At 42.6% G+C, this 20225-nt stretch overlaps 1 protein-coding gene across 2 annotated transcripts; it reads right to left on the bottom strand.

Moving 5' to 3' along the window:
* Nucleotides 1-4788: 4788 nt before the first annotated feature.
* Nucleotides 4789-20156, bottom strand: LOC111982149 (trafficking regulator of GLUT4 1). Of its 2 annotated transcripts, none has more exons than XM_024013748.2 (5): nt 19879-20156; nt 9488-9740; nt 7222-7508; nt 6498-6630; nt 4789-5629 (listed from the first exon to the last, which is right to left on the bottom strand). In XM_024013748.2, exons 2-5 carry the CDS (start codon nt 9654-9656, stop codon nt 5613-5615), a joined length of 606 nt encoding a protein of 201 aa, XP_023869516.1. In that variant the 5' UTR covers nt 9657-9740; nt 19879-20156; the 3' UTR covers nt 4789-5612. The 2 variants fall into 2 exon arrangements, with proteins under 2 accessions (XP_023869516.1, XP_023869517.1); XM_024013749.2 differs by lacking the exon at nt 19879-20156 and adding an exon at nt 18639-19598.
* Nucleotides 20157-20225: the final 69 nt, after the last annotated feature.

Here is a 20225-nt window from a genome sequence, read left to right as displayed (position 1 = left end):
TTCCAGATAATTTAATGTTCCTTTCTTTACCATTACCCGCATCAAACGTTGTTTTAGAGAATTTGGCAGTACGTCCAACCGGCCTCACAACCGCAGACCACGCCAGCCAAGGACCTCCGCATCCGGTTTCTTCACCTGCGGGATCGTCTGAGACCAGCCACCTGGACAGCTGATGAAACTGTGGGTTTGCACAACTGAAGAATTTCTGCACAAACTGTCAAAAACCATCTCAGGGAAGCTCATCTGCGTGCTCGTCATCCTCACCAGGGTCTTGACCTGCCTGCAGTTTGGTGTCGTAACCAACTTCAGTGGGCAAATGCTCACCTTCGATGGCCACTGGCACGCTGGAAAAGAGTGCTCTTCGCGGATTAATCCCGGTTTCAACTGTACCGGGCAGATGGCAGATGGCGTCGTGTGGGCGAGCAGTTTGCTGCTGTCAATATTGTAAACAGAATGCCCCATGGAGGAGGTGGGGTTATGGTATGGGCAGGCATAAGCTACGGACAACGAACACAGTTGCGTTTTATCAATGTTCATTTGAATGCACAGAGTTACCGTGACGAGATCCTGAGGCCCATTGTCGTGCCATTCATCCGCCGCCATCCAACTCTATGCAAAGGAGATGTGTTGCACCGCATGAGGCAAATGGTGGTCACACCAGATACTGATTGGTTTTCTGATCCACCCTGCCTTTTTTTTTAGGTATCTGTGACTAACAGATGCCGATCTGTATTCCCAGTCATGTGAAATCCATAGATTAGTACCTAATGCATTTATTTAAATTGACTGATTTCCTTATATGAACTGTAAAATCGTAGAAATTGTGGCATGTTGCGTTTACATTTTTGTTCAGTGTAGCAATGTACCATGTGAAACAGAGCTCGTACTCAACTAGGGTTTATTCACAAGGTTCCTTTCAAACTTGATCAATAATCATTAATAATCAAACAGGATCAAGATCAATACAGAGTGCTTTATCAATATATTGGATTAACATAGTAGTGTACATACATACTCATACTGTATGTTTATAAAGCAGTCAATTAAGGCATGCACAGTCAGGCAAGTCTGCACAGATGTCTGATTCAGGATTATAGTATAGATCTGTAATCAACGACAATAAGAACAACAACACTGATTAACTAAGTGGGCCGAGGGTCTGGTACCACCGGTGCTGCAGTCTGTGGCTACCTCCCAAATGGCACCATATTCCCTATATAGTGCACTACTTTTGACCAGAGCCCTATGGGACTAGAAAGGGAGTAGGGTACCATTTGGGAGTCACCCAAGAGCTCTCCTCCAAAGAGATAATATATCAAACAGGATATAGATTATATTGGACAGGATGTAGTTTATAACAAACAGGAAAGGGGATCAAATAGATAATTGTGAAGTGATCCTGTATGGCTCAGTTGGTAGAGTATGGTGCTTGCAATGCCAGGAATGTGCGTTCGATTCCCACGACCAACCATATGTAAAAATGTATGCACGTATGACTGTAAGTCGCTTTGGATAAAAGCGTATGCTAAATAGCATATAATAATGAACTATAGAAAATAGAAGGAGAACATGAATTAGTTGGGAATAATTCTGTTCTTAATTAAGGAATTAATGAATTGGTGGGAGAAAGAAAGACCTGAGAGCTTAATAGGAAATTACTAAGAAGACATGAAGAAAATATGGATTACTCAAGACATTTATGTGTGTGTGTGTATAAATGATCTCATGAACTGGTTGGTCATCATCGTTGTAATCACATAAGGTATCTATCTTTGAAGCATATGAATTGTGTAACTAACTGTAAACATGCTTTTTTTTGTTGCGCCGTTTTCTTGTCAAGGAAGCTCATAAACAACCAGTTGAATAACAGCGAAGGCCATTGTAGAATGTTGTTTTCTTTGTGTTGTGTTGTTCTGTTGTCATAAAGAGAGCAACAACTCTAGTAGAAATAACAGTGAAATAGTAACCATAATAATGACAATAGTACTACTAGTGATGATAATAATGGAATAATACAAATAATAGCACTAATAGCTCAATAACAGTCAATATCAAACCAAAGGCATAATCAGGTATATAAATAAATATATATACATACATCTACAATATAGTGCAAGCAGGTTAAATATCCATAGTTGTACACAACCATTGAGAAATGGAAATAAAAGAAGCCAAAAGGCAGCATTCACTTTCAGCTGAAAATATTTTTGCTTATGTGGTTAGTACGAACTGACATGCTACACTTTGGCGTGAATGGGGTTACAGGAGACTTGGGCAATGTTCTAATTATCTCTCCTTCCTCCCAAAGTGTGCACTTGTTAACTTCCCTTCACTGATTTGAAAATAAAATAACTGGTACAATACGTATTGTAGAAAGTCCCTCTAGCCAATGCCTCCAGGGTGGGAAATGAAAACCAGCCACCAGCCAAATGCTGGTAGACTTTGCCATTGGCTGGTAGAATGTCTATTCTAACCAGCAACATTGGCGGGTGTTCACACAGAGCATTTGGGAGCAGTTTTATTTTTGTTCAATCCAAAGCCCACATGTAAAAAATATTTTGGAAAAAAACATATTTGTGCATGCGTTTTCTGTGATTTATCTTCATTTTTTTTGTGGCTGGTCAAATTTGGGCATCCACGGCTGGTGGACTAAAAACTGAATTTCCCATCCTGCATGCCTCCACTAATCCAATGCTTTTAGATTTGTGGGAAGTAGTGAACGAGTGTACACTTCAGTAGAAAGGATATATTATTGGGACACACCCCCTCACTAACCTTCCAAACATCAAACTCTGGCACTGTCAGAGTGGAACATTCTCACTCCTGGGAAACCTTCTCCTTTGGTTTTCAACCATATTGTAGCCTTTCTATGGTAGCTAGCGTAGACCTCAAGGGTGGTTCTGAGGAAGTGCTCCAAACGGTCAGGTGGAGCAGTCTCAAAATAACAAATTAGCATAGATTATTCTGGACTACCAAACAAATCGCAGTGGAAAAAGTCAACTTTGGACGTGAATATCATGTGTCGTCATGACAAATAAATATGCATGTGATTTATTTACAACGCGCTGTACGGGTCAACGAGCCTCTCGGCTACATAAAGATGTCCTTGGTGTAAAAGCATTAGAGTTAACCCAGCCTCCATTAAAAACTCTTAAGTATAAACACACTGTAAACGATACTGTAAACATGCACAGGGGACTGGGCTCAGGAAGTGAAGGGAGTGTGGGTGCCAAGTAGAATATGACACCTTTAAACTGAGTGGGAGGGGACTGACTCAACTGCTTCTCCCTAAAAACAGCATCCGGGGGCAGACACACACACACACTCTTAAAGACTATCTTACGCACGCACGCACGCACGCACGCACGCACGCACGTCACGCACGCACGCACGCACGCCGCACGCACGCACGCACGCACGCACACACACACACACACACACACACACACACACACACACACACACACACACACACCGACAGAGCACTTAGCCAGAGTCAAGCAAAATACTGCCTTGCCCCTACTGTATGTGGCTTGGCTCACATTCCAGGCTTTGGCACACAGTGACACACTGACTGACTCCCAAAGGGAGAAGAGGTCATTCTGCTTTGTGAATAACAACCAGGCAAGGGCAAACACTAAGCACATAGGAGCTGATACTGACCAGGGAGGAGAGAGAGTAACAACTGACCAAACACCCCAGTGAGGCATTTGTATGGAATTTGAACAAAAGAGGCAACCATCAAAGATAATGAATACATACTTTGAGAGGTAAAGTGGGCAATACATTTGCAATACTGAAGTGAGAGGAATGAATCCAAACTGACCAGAGATGGTAGACTATGTTTAGAATTGTGTAAATACTGTCAAGCAGACTGTCATAACATTGTTGTTGTGGAATTGGAAGATGCATGGCTCCCTTGCAAAAGAGACCCTGGTCTCAATAGGACACCATGTTAAAGTAAAGGTAAAATGAATAAGGAATAGGTGATATGGAGGTATATACTGGACAGAAGCTGGGAAAATGAAGAGTAAGCAACAAAATAAAAATTACTGCTTGTCTTTTGTGTTTATTCTAGAACCGGCTCTGCTCAGTCTAGTATATTCTCAGACGTTTTATCCTGCATCAGTATCAAGCACCACACCATCTCTCTTTCTCTGTCTCTCTCTGTCTCTCTCTCACACACACACACACACACACACATATGCACACGCACGCGCACACACACACACACACACACACATCCTCTTTGTCTCTATCTGTGCCAAACAAAGGACTGAAGCCCATGCAGCTATCCCCAATCCTCCCCTCCCTCCTCTCCTCTCCTGTTCTTTATCTCCCTCCTTCTCTCAGCCAATGAGAATGTCATTCCGCCGTATGGGTGTGCCTGCCTGTGTCTCTTGTGTGTAACTGCGTACATCTGTCTTCTCTTACACACTCTGTGTGTATGGGTGTTTGTGCGTGTGTGCGGGGGGGGGGGGTAAGCAAGTGTGTTTCAGAGTGCATGCGAGTTACCAGCCCTGCCTCAATCCCCAACCCAGAGTGGCTCATTCTCCCCAGATTCCAGGTATTTTTAAACGAAGACGATGAAGCAAAGATAGATGGATACCCCAGGTTTTTCGCTAAATCAAACTACAGATGGTCCCATCTGTCTCTAACTCCTCCCTCCCTTCACAGAGAAGAACAATATGGAAAAAACATAAGACAAACCCCCCCCCCCCCATCAACATCATCACATTGATCAAAGATCAATTCCAATCCCTGTCACCTCCCTCCCTCCCTCCCTAACTCTTCCTTTGACTTCTTTAACATGCTCCTATAGTGTGAGATGGTTTTGACGTCACAGTTAAAAGGATCCCTTGGTTGTGTTACAGTGGTGCGGACTGACTGGAGATGAATGGTACAGTGGAAGAAAATAATCCCATTACAGAGAAAAGCAGATGTCCTTTCGGCGACACCGTGTTTTGTCACGTTCGGAGCAGCTCGGGAGGAGCAGCCTGGCAGGAGCAGCCTGGTCCTGGAATACTATGCAGAGACTTTAAATACAGTCTGAGAGACTCATGCAACCATTGCAGGGGATCATGGCCTCGTTGACCAGAGTTAGACTTGTTAGACGTGTCTCTCTCATTCAGAGGAACCAGTCTGGTTGTCACTTGTCTATCCTACCTCAGTGTTGTTCTGCGTGACGCCTTCGACTTTCTGAGTGATGGCGGCAGCCAGTGACGAGTGGTCAAAAAAATAGGTGGTGTAACTCCTTATCACTGTTCACGGTCAATAATGCATTTGTCTGCAAAAGGTGGGTAAACACTCGAGCAAAATTAAAAACGTGCGTATCCGGCGTTTACATACGTTTACCCTGCACTACACCACTGGTGGCAGCGTTGGGGTCCGTGGTGTAGGAGGTAGAGATGAGGGACTTGTCTATCTGTTTCAGAGAACATATTACAGGCCATACATGCTCGTGCAGCAAAAAAAGGGGACGAGGGACTATACTGTAGGTTGCAGGTGCTTTTGTAGAATAGTGTTTTGATCGTAGGAAAGGGGAAAAGTCTGGTTGGGATGGTTGTTTGTGTGCTGTCTTGCGATCTTGCTCTTGGTTTCCATGGTGACCCTCAGGATTTTATTATACCTAATAATAAAGAGAAAACACAAGGGTGTTTGTAAAGATGTCATCAATAATGTTATAAAGTACAAACACTGAAAACGGTCTGACTCAAACCAGCCACAGATGGACGCAAATAAAGAACCAGACACATCAAACGCAGGTTGACATTTATTGGGATGAATCTTGTCCTGGAGGCAGCTCTGCAGGGTGGTCACTAGCTGGCCAAGCCACAAAGTGGCCCCTGGGCACCAACCTCCCAACCCTGGAGGTTGGGGGCCCCGGGGCACGTGCACTGTGTGCCCGTTCTGTAAGCTGGCCCTGCCCTAACCTTAACCCTAACCTTAACCACATGCCTAAGACTAACTTTTAAAAAATGTCATAACTTTTTTACGATATAGACAATTTTGACTTTGCGGCTGACCCATCAAGCGGAAACCGCTCAGCTCTGCCTCCAGGACAAGATTCCTCCCAATAAACTTCAACCTACACAACAAACAGAAAATCAAAAACCAATGTTAACGGAGCTACAAAGTCCAGGATTCAATCTGATCGTGTTTGTAGACAAAGCAACTTTTAAAGGCAATGATCCCGCGTTCGCATTCACGGTAAACGCTGGACATGTCGACTCAATAGGAAATGACCTTTAAATGGCGCATTGTTGACAACGCAATCAGATTGAATCCTGGCCAAGATAGGGGGAAAAACAAACAAAAAGGTACAACAACGGGCACTAACCTAACCCAGCACCGAAAATCTTCCACAAACACAAACACAGACATGACCAAAGCAGGATAGAACACACACAAACAAACAAACAAAAGCTGCACGTAACGACAGACACAAAACAGCACCGCAACGAGAACTCGAGAGCCCAGCCACTTTGGCCACTCACTTCCCCAGTTTAAGACGATGGCTGCGATGATGATGATGACCCCGCCAACTAACGAGACGATGGACAGCACCATTGCGTTCCGGCCCAGACGCCGCGCCCCGTCAATGTTCCCCAGCTGCAGGCTGTTCCTCGACTGGAGAATAGGGAGACATGTTATTGATTAGGTTACAAAATGCTAGTAAGTTTACCAAAATTACCAGGTTGTTCAGAAATCCTGGTTGGAAGATTCCTAGAATCAGGAGGGAATTAAGCAGGAAATCCAGGAATCCATAATCTGGGATTTCTAGAAAAGCTGGGAATTTTGGGACCCTAGTTGGTGTATATAAAGGGACCACTGCATGAAGAACACAGATATGACATATGAATAAATACACACAGTAATTCATTCACATACCCCTGCTTCAACATACACACACAAATATACCCATGCATGCAGGCAGGCAGACAGACAGATGGAGAGACAGACACACAGGCAAAACTCACTGTGAAGACAAAAGGTTAAAAGCAGTGGGTGGCAGTCCTATCTCTTCTGACCAGAACATTGGCCATCATTTTCTGTTCATTTCCCAGCAGGTGATCACTAACACATCGCGGCCTCCCACTGCTTTTAGCTGTTCATCTTTGTGGTGTTTCTTAGATATCACACGCACTCATGCACACACACACATTCCTTTACAGACAACACTTACAAACCACATGTCAAATACTTAAAAGTTCCACTCGCCATAACAGAGAAGACGAGAGCCACGATGTTGATGGGCCACAAGGGGCAGAAGCAGGACAGGATGGCCAGGATCAGGTAGTCTCTAGGGGGTTTGCCGTTATCCTCCTCTGTCACGGTGCTGGGCTGACGGCTGATGGAAGGCCTGGGAGACCCTGCCCCATGACCCAGCAGGGACCCAGAGCGGCTTCCTTTCCGGGCACGGCCGTTGGTTGGTTTTGCGTGTTGCAGTCGCTTGGGGGACGAGATGGAAGATGTGGGCGAGGAGTCGGCAGCACACATTCCATTACCTGTAGTAGGGTGGGTAGAGGGAGGCAAGGAGGGGAAGGAAGGTGAAAAGGAGGGACAAAGAAGGAACGAGAGAATCCTCATAGTTTTGTCACCAAAATCGGGAATCCAGACATGATTCAACATCTATAGACGGGTTGGCTGACAACGTCACGAAAACTATGCGCGTGTATAAATGTGGCCGCACGGTGTGTGTTGTTATGATTCTGAACAGCCAGATAACTAGCAACAATGGCAAGAAGCCAATGTGCTAGCTAGTTTAGCCTACTCAAACACCCTGCTCAAACAGAGGGATGCTATGTTAGCTAGCTGGCTATGACTATCCAACACAACACTGGAACTCTTCCAAGTCAAGGTAAGCTTTTGGTTTTACAAATGTATTGCCACCGGGGCCTGCCGGCGTAACTGCTTACTGACTGTACACTGTAACGTTACTGCATGATTGTAGCAGGTTTACTAACGCGTTAGTTCTATTAGCTATGTTGACTATGATGTTACTTTAGCTAATATGGTGACAACGATGTAGGCTGTGTGTAGCGGTTATGGTTCGGCTTGGAAAGGTTTTTTCGCCTGGTCACATACAGCTGATGTGTTGTGCATTGAAGTCCACAAGCGAAGGGAAAAGGTGAGAGGAGTGAATAGATGTGAGAAGGAATAGAACGAGGCTGCTATGAAAGTAAACTGTGTTTACGCGTGATCAGGGATATATTCATTCCGCAAATTCTGTTGAAACACATTTCTTAAACGGAAGCAAACGGAACAAAATGGGGACAAACATACCTGAATTTGTCCAATAGAAACTTTTGTTTGCAACTGTGGGACTAATGATTACACCCTATATCAGCTAGATGCAGGAAAGAGTGTGCAAGGCGGTATTGAATGTGTCACTGTCTGTCCATGTGAATGTGTCTCTGTCTGACTCCTCAAATTTTTCTCTCAACCTGTGTGCACCTACATTGTAAACTTTCATTCATAGGCTAGGTTATAGCAACCTCATGATGGGTATAGGGGAAATTTGAGTATCATGTAGTAGCCTAAACCTATCGATGTTACATTGAACTGGGTGAATGGAATATGAATAACAATAGAATGTAATAGAAATAAGGCCATGCTCATGAAAAATCGTCCTCCCTCATCTTAAATGGCACCGACCACCACTGATGTATAGATAGGTGTAATCTAGAGCTCTCGCTCTTGCTTCTCCTTCATTTTGGAAGAAATTAATTTGTTCAAAACTGTTCTAGAGCGTGTTGATTTTTAATCCTGGGGTATCCTGTTATTGACACACTTGTTGAATTATGCTGCACAACCTGGCAACAACAGTAATTCATGAGGCAGTCTAGATAGAGCAGGTGAGTGCATGTAGGCCTAGACAGAGGCATTTTTTTGTGGTTCACATCAATATATTTGTACAATTCTCAAATGGCTCTGAAACGCCTTCTGAAAAAACATTGCATTCAGAGTGCAGTATAATTGCTATATGCTGCAAAAACTGCATCCAAAGTACCACAGTTGATTGCAATTACTGCCCTTTTACTGCAGTTTCAAAACTTTAAATATTTTGTTTGGAAGGGCACAAGTGATTGACGTATGGTCTGGTCAAGCCAATAATCTACATTTACTTTTCGTTTGGAAAGGGATAGAAAGAAAGGGTTTAATTGAAAGACTAGTGAAGGGAGGGGGGGATTGAGTCATTGAAAAAAGAAAGGGTGCTGAGGAGAAGAGAAGGTTGCTATCTGTAAATCATGCATCTGTCTTAAGTGATTCCCGGATGGATAGTGCCAGACACTCAGGGTAATGAGAAGGGGAAGTGAAGGGACATCTCTAGAACACAAACATTCGTAGAGTCGTAGATCACAACAACAGAGATGAGCTCAAAGTGTTGAGAGGGGTGTTAATTTGAAGTTGGGGTGGGTAAGGGTGGAGGAGAAGGGGGGGGGGTGGAGGAGGATAGGGGGGGGTTTGTGGAATATTTATTTACTGGTCTCCATCTTCTCGCTGATTACTGCCAAGTGGTCTTTGGATTCCGATTGGCTGGAGTCAGGGGCTGTCTCTTGGTGCTCAGCGCTGGTTGGCTGGGAGGTGATAGTCTGCTCCGGCTGCTGTTCTCCCTCTGCTCCACTGAGGGCAGCATTGGTTTTGGAAGCCATGGCAGAATGCGGACAATGTTGTTTTTACTGGTAGTTTGGGCCTGTTTGATGATTGGTCTTGATTGGACTTTTGATCTTCTTCAACTGAAATGAACAGGGGAAATAGAGAACATAATTCATTTGACAGTTACTTGCATTGTGGTGTTATCGAATTACCAGTTTGTTAGCATGGAAGTCTTAGAGCTCCTGCAATGTTCTGATCAACCATACAGCATACTATAGTCTAGCGTTTCTAAACATTTTATACAGGTATACCAGGGACCAGCCAGCAAGCAATGTCTTTCTTCATTGGGACTGCTTAGATTAAACTTGACATTTTACCAAATCGTAGTCAGCTAACCATTTGAGGAGCGGGTAAGCAACATCCGGGGACCATATAGGAAGGAAAGTACTCAGGGATTTCACCATGAGGCCAATGTTGACTTTAAAATAGTTACAGAGTTTATTGGCTGTGATAAAGGAAAACTGAGGATGGATCAACATTGTAGTTACTCCACAGTACTAACCTAATTGACAGAGTGAAAAGATGGAAGACTGTACAGAATACAAATATTCCAAAACATGCATACTGTTTGTAACAAGGCACTTAAGCAATACTATAAAAATTTGGCAAAGCAATTCACTTTTTGTCCTGAAGACAAAGTGTTATGTTTAGGGCAAATCCAATGTAAGACATTGCAGAGTACCACTCTCCATACTTTCAAGCATAGTGGTGGCTGCATCATGTTATGGGTATGCTTGTAATTGTTAAGTACTGGGGAGTTTTTCAGGATAAAAAAATAACGGAATGGAGCTAAGCACAGGCAAAATCCTAGAGGAAAACCTGGTTTAATCTGCTTTCCGCTAGACACTGAGAGAGGAATTCACATGTCAGCAGGACATAACCTAAATCACAAGGCCAAATCTACACTGGTTGCTTACCAAGAAGACAGTGAATGTTCCTGAGTGGCTGAGTTACAGTTTTGACTTAAATCTACTAGAAAATCTATGGCAATGATCAACAACCAATTTGACAGAGCTTGAACAATCCAGGTGTGGAAAGCTCTTAGAGACTTACCCAGAAAGAGGTGCATCTACAAAGTATTGACTCAGGGGTGTGAATACTTATGTTAATGAGTATTCACACAGGTATTGTGTGTAGATGGATACATTCAGGCTGTAACACAACAAAATGTGTAATAAGTCAAGGGGTATGAATACTTTCTGAAGGCATATACTGTTGGGAATAGGGTGCTATTTGGGACATAGGGTGCTATTTGAGACTACTGCCAATAAACATTGTACCTGCTCTGTTAATAATGCACTGTTGCCAGTAGCAACCGACTGACTGACCAATGAGAATATCTTTCTACATAGGTATGAAGCCTCTGGGAATGTACCAGATGTTCTTCAAAGAGAGGAAATGTTTGGAAAATAAAATGTTTTTTACAACTATGCAATACAATAAAGCAATAAAACAGCAAGGAGTAGGCTATGACTGAAGACCTGCAATGTTAGACAGAGTAAATGGCAGACGAAAAGGCACTTCTCGTATAACTAGTTGGAACCGGTTCAGGGAACAGAACCGAAAACCGTAAAATAAAGGAAATTATTTGAGGACCAGAACCCAAACCAAAAACGAAAGTGATCTATTCTGTTCCCGAAACAGAACCGTTATTTTAAATGCATGGTAAACGGTTAATAACGTTATATTAGGCTCCGGGATTTTTTTTCCAGTCCCACAAAAATCGCAACAAACTGCCTATGCAAAGCCCTCACTCTGTCACTCAGAAACTTATTCCAGGTGTATTGCTGCCACCAACTGGATGGGTTGAAAAAACTGGGTAAAAAGAAAATCCATACATGATAGGGAAAACTAACTTGATCCACCCCCCCCCAAAAAAAAATTGTACATTGACAAAAACAAAACAAAACTCCTACTTCTTCCGTCCTTCAAATCTCCAAATCTCCCTTCTCAGGCTCTAGGGTTTGAGAGGGTGGTACGGCTTGTGACAACTACTCCGCCGAAAAATCTTTCAGTCCCAGGAACCGGCTCCGCCACATCCACAATGAAGTATGGTTGGCTGGGACAGAGAAGCCGCTCCTTCGTAGGTATGATTCTGTGGAACTAATTAAGATTATGCATGTCATAACTAGATACACAGCGCTTCGAGGCAAGCCTCCATCCTCTCTCACTCTCAAAATTGCAGTTGCATCTCGCCCTACATTGTGGCAGGTAGCAGAGTGTGTGTGTTTGTCTTTCATTATGATTAAACCATGCTTTTACGGCAAAATAAAGTTTGCTTTTAACGACTTTCCTATACAGATTAAATGACTTACCCACTCCAGAAAAGCTGCTCTATCCGGTAAAGTAATTTAGTGTTGAGCTAAAATGTAAAATACATAAAGTACCATTCAAAAGTTTGGATACACCTACTCATTCAAGGGTTTTTCTTTATTTTCACTATTTTTTATATTGTAGAATAATAATGGAGACATCAAAACTATAAAATAATACATATGGAATCATGTATTAACTAAAAAGTGTTAAACAAATCAAAATGTTTTATATTTGAGATTCTTCAAAGTAGCTACCCTTTGCCTTGATGACAACTTTGCACACTCTTGGCATTCTCTCAACCAGCTTCACCTGGAATGCTTTTCCAACAGTCTTGAATGAGTACCCACATATGCTGAGCACTTGTTGGGTGCTTTTCCTTCATTCTGCAGTCCAACTCATCCCAAACCATCTCAATTGGGTTGAGGTCAGGTGATAGTAGAGYCCAGATCATCTGATGCAGCACTCCATCACTCTCCTTCTTGGTTAAATAGCCCTTACACAACCTGGAGGTGTGTTGGATCATTGTCCTGTTGAAAAACAAATGATAGTCCCACTAAGCGCAAACCAGATGGGATGGCGTATCACTGCAGAAAGCTGTGGTAGCCATGCTGGTTAGGTGTGCCTTGAATTCTAAATAATATCACAGACAGTGTCACCAGCAAAGCACCCACACACCATCACACCTTCTCCTCCATGCTTCATGGTGGGAACCACACATGCGGAGATCATCCGTTCACCTACTCTGCGTCTCACAGAGACCCGGCAGTTGGAAACAAAAATCTCACATTTGGACTCATCAGACCAAAGGGCAGATTTCCACCGGTCTAATGTCCATTGCTCATGTTTCTTGGCCCAAGCAAGTCTCTTATTCTTATTGGTGTCCTTTAGTAGTGGTTTCTTTGCAGAATTCCGACCATGGAGGCCTGATTCACACAGTCTCCTCTGAACAGTTGATGTTGAGATGTGTCTGTTACTTTAACTCTGTGAAACATATATTTGGGCTGCAATCTGAGGCTGGTAACTCTAATGAACTTATCCTCTGCAGCAGAGGTAACTCTGGATCTTCCTTTGTTGTGGCAATTCTCATGGGAGCCAGTTTCATCATAGCGACTGCACTTGAAGAAACTTTCAAAGTTCTTGAAATGTTCCGGATTGACTGACCTTCATGTCTTAAAATAATGATGGACTGTTGTTTTTCTTTGCATATTTCAGCTGTTCTTGCCATAATATGGACTTGGTCTTTTACCAAATAGGGCTATCTTCTGTATACCACCCCTACCTTGTCACAACACAACTGATTGGCTCAAACGCATTAAGAAGGATAGAAATTCAATTTACTTTTAACAAGGCACACCTGTTAATTGAAATGCATTTCAGGTGAATACCTCATGAAGAAGCTGGTTGAGAGAATGCCAAGACTCAGCAAAGCTGTCATCGAGGTAAAGGTTGGCTACTTTGAAGTATCTCAAATATAAAATAAATTTTAATTTGTTGAACACTTTTTTGGTTACTACATGATTCCATATGTGTTATTTCATTGTTTTGTTGTCTTCACTATTATTCTACGATGTAGAAAATAGTAAAAATAAAGAAAAACCCTTTAATGAGTAGGTGTGTCCAAACTTTGGACTGGTACTGTATATATTTCTGAGGTTTAAAAGGGAACAGAAAGGAACGATATAAACCCATACTTTTTTTGTGTTCGAACTGGTTCAGAACTTTATTTTGCTGGTCAGAACATTCGAACGTAACCAAAACAATTATGGTTCTGTTCAGAGCGAAGCGATTCGGGGAAAAAATGGTTCCAACCCCTGGTTATGCTTTAATATCTAGCTGTTGACCAATATCGGTTCCCTTGTAGGATGTCATGAAGTATCAAATCAAATCAAACTTTATTTGTTACATGCGCCAAATACAACAGGTGTAGACCTTACAGTGAAATGCTTACTTACAAGCCCTTAACCAACAATGCAGTTCAAAAAAGAGTTAAGGAAATATTTACCAAATAAACTAAAGTAAAAAGTAATAAAAAGTAACAGAATAAAATAACAATAACAAGGCTATATACAGGGGGTACTGGTACCGAGTCAATGTGCGGGGGTACAGGTTAGTCGAGGTAATTTGTACAAGTAGATAGGGGTAAAGTGACTATGCATAGATAATAAACAGTCTCATGGCTTGGGGGTAGAAGGTGTTAAGGAGCCTTTTGGTCCTAGACTTGGCGCTCCGGAACCGCTTGCCGTGCGGTAGCAGAGAGAACAGTCTATGACTTGGGTGACTGGAGTCTTTGACAATTTTTGGGGCTTTCCTCTGACACTGCCTAGTATATAGGCCCTGGATGACAAGAAGCTTGGCCCCAGTGATGTACTAGGCCGTATGCACTACACTCTGTAGCACCTTACGATCAGATGCCGAGCAGTTGCCATACCAGGCGGTGATGCAACCGGTCAGGATGCTCTCGATGGTGCAGCTGTAGAACTTTTTGAAGATCTGGGGACCCATTTCCAAATCTTTTCAGTCTCCTGAGGGGGAAAGGTGTTGTCGTGCCCTCTTCACGACTGTCTTGGTGTGTTTGGAACATTATAGTTCGTTGGTGATGTGGACACCAAGGAACTTGAAACTCTCGACACGCTCCACTACAGCCCCGTCGATGTTAATGGGGGCCTGTTCAGCCCGCCTTTTCCTGTAGTACACGATCAGCTCCTTTGTCTTGCTCACATTGAGGGAGAGGTTGTTGTCCTGGCACCACACTGCCAGGTCTCTGACCTCCTCCCTATAGACTGTCTCATCGTTGTGGGTAATCAGGCCTACCACTGTTGTGTCGTCAGCAAACTTAATGATGGTGTTGGAGTCGTGTTTGGCCATGCAGTCGTGGATGAACATGGAGTACAGGAGGGGACTAAGCACGCACCCCTGAGGGGCCCCAGTGTTGAGGATCAGCGTGGCAGACGTATTGTTACCTACCCTTACCACCTGGGGGCGGCCCGTCAGAAAGTCCAGGATCCAGTTGCAGATGGAGGTGCAAGGGTCCTTAGCTTAGTGATGAATTTTGTGGGCACTATGGTGTTGAACGCTGAGCTGTATCTGACTCCTCCTTAAGATAAGCCACACCCATCAAGCCCCACCCTTCTAACCTTTATGCCACACCCCTCCTATCTGCACACCTCTCTCAGCCTTTGGTCGTGTTCCAGGCTGACTACATTTCAGACGCCTGACAGATCTCACAACACCTTGATAGGTGTTTTAAATGTCTGCTAACCACATCATATGATAGAACAATCTGATGCCTGACTCCGCAGTCGATGATGTGGTACTCAGCCATTGGTTGGTGAAACGTAAAGTCTGCAATGTAGTCGACCTGGTAAGCGACCAAAGTCTTCCGACAGGTGACGTCACACTTACGTGGCGCTATTCCCTTACATAAGTTACTCAACCTAAGTTAGCTAAGTTAGACAACCACATATCACAGTCACTTGACCGACCAAGTCTGACATAAGACAATTCTATCAACCCTCTTATCATTTTGAATAAGAGTTAGAGTGAGGATTAGAGGTAATAAGGATTAGTCCGTATCGAATAGTAAGGCTGGGATACATTCAAACCTGCCATAGAGACAGAATCATTGGATCACTTGTTTTGGTTTTTGGTCGCAGGTTCAGGAATGGCTGAAGAATTGGAACATTTACTTGGAGCTAACTTTGCAAATAGCACTGCTAGGTGATTTGAAAAGTCATAGTCAATCGATCAATAATATATATTGAACAAAAATATAAACAGAACATGTAAAGTGTTGGTCCCATGTTTCATGAGGTGAAATAAAAGATCCCAGAAATGTTCCATATGCACAAAAAGCTTATTTCTCTCAAATGTTGTGCACAAATGTGTTAACATCCCATGAGGATTTATTCGTTTTCAAGATAATCCATCCATCTGACAGGTGTGGCATATCAAGAAGCTGATTAAACAGCATGATCATTACACAGGTGCACCTTGTGCTGGGGGACACTAAAATGTGCAATTTTGTCACACAACACAATGCCACAGATGTCTCAAGTTTTGAGGGAGCGAGCAATTGGCATGCTGACTGCAGGAATGTCCACCAGAGCTGTTGCCAGAGAATTTAATATTCCTTTCTCTACCATAAGCCGCGTCCAACCGGCCTCACAACCACAGACCACGTGTAACCATGCCAGCCAAGGACCTCCACATCCAGCTTCTTCCCCTGTGGGATCGTCTGAGACCAGCCACCAGGACAGCTGATGAAACTGAGGAGTATTTCTGTGTGTAATAAAGCCCTTTTGTGGGGAAAAACTCATTCTGATTGGCTGGGCCTGGCTCCCACTGGTTGAATCAATGTTGAATCAATGTTGTTTCCATGTCATTTCAATTCAATTACGTTGAACCAACATGGAATAGACATTAAATTGACGTCTGTGTCCAGTGAGCTGGTAGTAGTTGGTTAGACAATTTGACCATTGGAAAAAGAGCTACTGCATAAATACTGCAATGCAGGTTTTATTGAATTGAGTCCAAAGTGTTAATGAAATTATAATTATTATAAACACGGTTTAGGGTGGGGACGGTTTGAATTCCCCAAGCAATCAACCTAACCTGGCTCTTACATATTGTCTACAAGACAAACTTACACCCCTTCCCTCACTTCCTTACTTAGGCAGGGATTTAAATTGCCCTTTCCTGCAATCAAATGACAGAGTGGCCTCATAGGTGGAATGTTATTAATAATTTAATAATTTAATAAACATTATTTATTTTTTTACACCGAAAATCTGGTGTTTCTATGTCAAAAGTTTTTGTTATATTTCAGTCTTCTGTGATGTACAGTATATAAAGTGTAATATTGGAATGCAAACTCCAATTGAATACATTTAAACTCTATATCTGACATGTTACAGGTATCTTCTTTTTTTTAAGCTCATAACCATTTGTGTGAGGTATATACTTTTTTTTCAACGTAGATTTGTTTAAGACTACCAAGAAACACTGTGTGGCCGATTTTGCCCACTGCAGTAAATGGATTAAAGGTGCGTTGTAGACCAGCGCATTGCACTGTCGACAATGCACCTCTTAAAGACAATGTTCCCGACGCTTGTGGAGATCACATTCATTGTAAACACTGTGGATTTTCGGTTTAAACTTAAATAAGAGGTTTGCGCAGGACTGATTTCTTCATCCCACTCCTGCTGCTTTTGCCCGCTCCCACTGGCTTCTTGTCTGACTCCCACCCGCTCCTGCAAGAACTGGTCCCGAACCTGACAACAGTCCTGCAATGTTATTTTAGGTGTGTGTTACACAGGTCCCAGCAATTTTGCCAGCCTAGGCAAGATCAAAATGGGCGAAAATAGCCTAAGAAATATGAGGATAAAGTACCATTGATTTTGGGCCTAGTGCTGAGCGATTAGTCCTTTTTTGAGGTCAGTTCGTTTTTTTTTGTTTTTTTATATATATACGGTTTTCTGTTTCGATATATATATTCTTTTTTTTCATTAAATGTATTATGAAATATGACCTTTAAATTATTTACAGCTTTTTAAATTTAAATTCCAACGCCACATATTGAGAACATTCAATTGCCAAAACATAAAAAAGATTCCATTGTCTCTAACAACTCAGAATAAAGCAATTCATAAGAGCCCCATGATAGTAGTGACGGCCCATTACTGCTTATCACTTATTATTAACCATCATTTATTCACATTATTTCAGTTGTGTACATTACTCTATTATTTAATTCCATCATCTCATCTCTGCTCAGGCAGCAACAGCCAGAGAACCATCTAATGTTATTTCTGTTCTCCCCAACGAGCCAAGTTCTCCTTGGCTAGCGAAAAGGCTATACGTGATCATTGGGTTGCCACATCTGCCCACGTTGAAGAGCTGACGAAATCACAATTTTAGTAGTTCTTCAAAGTAGATATGGCATACTTTCAACTATCAATCGGGTAGTATAACTATGCCTCCCAAACTTTCTCTATCTTTCTCATTGCTGTGTTGAGTACATTCCTCTCTCAAGCGGTCTGTCTGGGTCTGCCGGGAAGAATATGCGCAATGGATTCTGGTCATTGTAGTGAATTACCAAATTACTAGGTTTAATATTTGCCTATTGAAAACTAAATTCCCTGCAGCGTTTTTGATTTGATGTGTTTCGTGCTTGATAGGATTTATCTCTAGAGAAACAGCGCGTTGAGCTCATAAAAAAAGGAACTAAGTCATTTAACCGAAGTTGGTCAATTAGTTGTTTAATAATCGCGGGGAAAAAACGACATTTCGGTTAATTGCTTAGGCTATAAGTATTATTGGGCTATATCAGCCAATAGGCTAGACGTAGTTTGAAAGAGAGCCAGAGTTGGGTTGAAATAGAATAGGAGAGTAGACACTTGCACTTCACTTGAACTACGTTTTGCATAACTTTTAGCAGGCGGAGACAAATAAATGTGTTATCAATACTTAATATCTAGTCAATGTAGGAACCGAAACTATCGCCTGTCATACTTCGGAAGTGAATGTCATTGGAAAGACAACTGCCTCGGTCTTTCCACCCCATGCATATAGCTTACAGGCTATTTAATTGAGACACCACATATAAGCGCACTTGATCTCGAAAGCCCAACAAAAGGGGAACACTGCTATCTAACGTAATTTACCTTTAAAAGTCAGGTGCAATGCGTTTGCCGATAAGGTGCCTTTGACTGACTCCCGGCCTTACTTCCTCAACAACTTGACATCTGTATATTCTCTGTCCTGTAAATACTTTCATTCAATTTACAGGGTTGTTAGAGTATACTGCGTGTATCCATTCGGGCTCAACATAGCTCCATCTATGAATCTGAGAGCGGTTACATTTCTCCAGCTCCACCCCTCAGCTTTATCGAAAAACCAATTGGCTGGTCTGTTGTTTGGCTGTAAAAACGAATTAAGGATGTACATGTCATTTATAAAAAGTGTTCGGCTTCGCTAAGAGGCGTTGTTGAGTCATAAAATCAAATCTAAGTACCACCCAAACCCGCTTTACAAAGATGAATGTTGTGAAAATATAAACATATATGGGAAATGTAATGGGTATTATAATAAATATTGTACATTATGATGACATTTACATAGAATAATTATCTGCAATTAATGCAGGAGAGTGAGACTGACATACTAGAGGAGATGTTGGTAGAATGAAGAGGGGATGGAGGAGAGAAGGGAGGGGAGGAAATGGGAATGAGCACATCATGGAAAATGTGATCTTAGCCCACCTAGACGTGTGAGAGAAGAGAAGGAAGATGGAGAAGGACTTGCGGTGGATTGCACATGTAATTCATCAAAAAAGCAGGAACACTGTAAATTCTAGCAAATTCTATGTAAAGATGATCAATGACTTATGCAGACATATATATGTTTGGAAAACCACTGAATGCATAATAAAGATGCCTACAGACACATGCATGCCTGCCTGCCTCACACACACACACACACACACACACACACACACACACACACACACACACACACACACACACACACACACACACACACACACACACACACACACACACACACACACACACACACACACACACACACACACACACACACACACACACACACACACACAGAGAGAGAGGTGAAAGAGAGGCATAAATACACATGCACCCTCTCCCCCCCTCCCTCGCGCTTTCTCTCATGTACAGGAGTAAATTGCAGAATGAACAAATGACTGGTGCATTCTCTCAGACACACGCGCGCGCACCATAGTCTGCAGCACACACAATGATGACACACCCACTTAAACCGCACATGCAGTGCATACTGTAGACTACAGATTGGCTACTGTACACTACAGATAGCAAAATATGAACAAAATCACATAGAAACCGCATGCTATCCACCTAGGCCTACCTGATCTTATTGAGTGACATGAAACATTATCCTTAACATTTTGCTTTCTTGATCACAATTCAAATATTACAGAAAATGCAACGTGTAGTAAAAAAGAACACAAGTTCAATAAACTACGATTAAAATCTCCACCCAGAATTCGCCGAATTGTCTTTTTCTTTTGATACAAGCTATGGTAACGGTAACGGTAAAATTAGGCTACAGACCACGCCGTGTGATGTCAAATTGCGCTCTTGTGCTTGCTATGTTGCTACCTCATCTCTCTCTCTCTCTCTCTCTCTCTTTTGTTCAACGGCGCTGCAAGATTGAGGAGAGGGGGGGGGGGCTGGGAAGGGAGGCAGGAAACT

Source organism: Salvelinus sp. IW2-2015, linkage group LG20 (genome assembly GCF_002910315.2).
Source record: "Salvelinus sp. IW2-2015 linkage group LG20, ASM291031v2, whole genome shotgun sequence".
NCBI classification, from domain to species: Eukaryota; Metazoa; Chordata; class Actinopteri; order Salmoniformes; family Salmonidae; genus Salvelinus; species Salvelinus sp. IW2-2015.
Note: the sequence above shows the minus strand (reverse complement) of the source record. Positions and strands in the feature narration are given on the sequence as shown.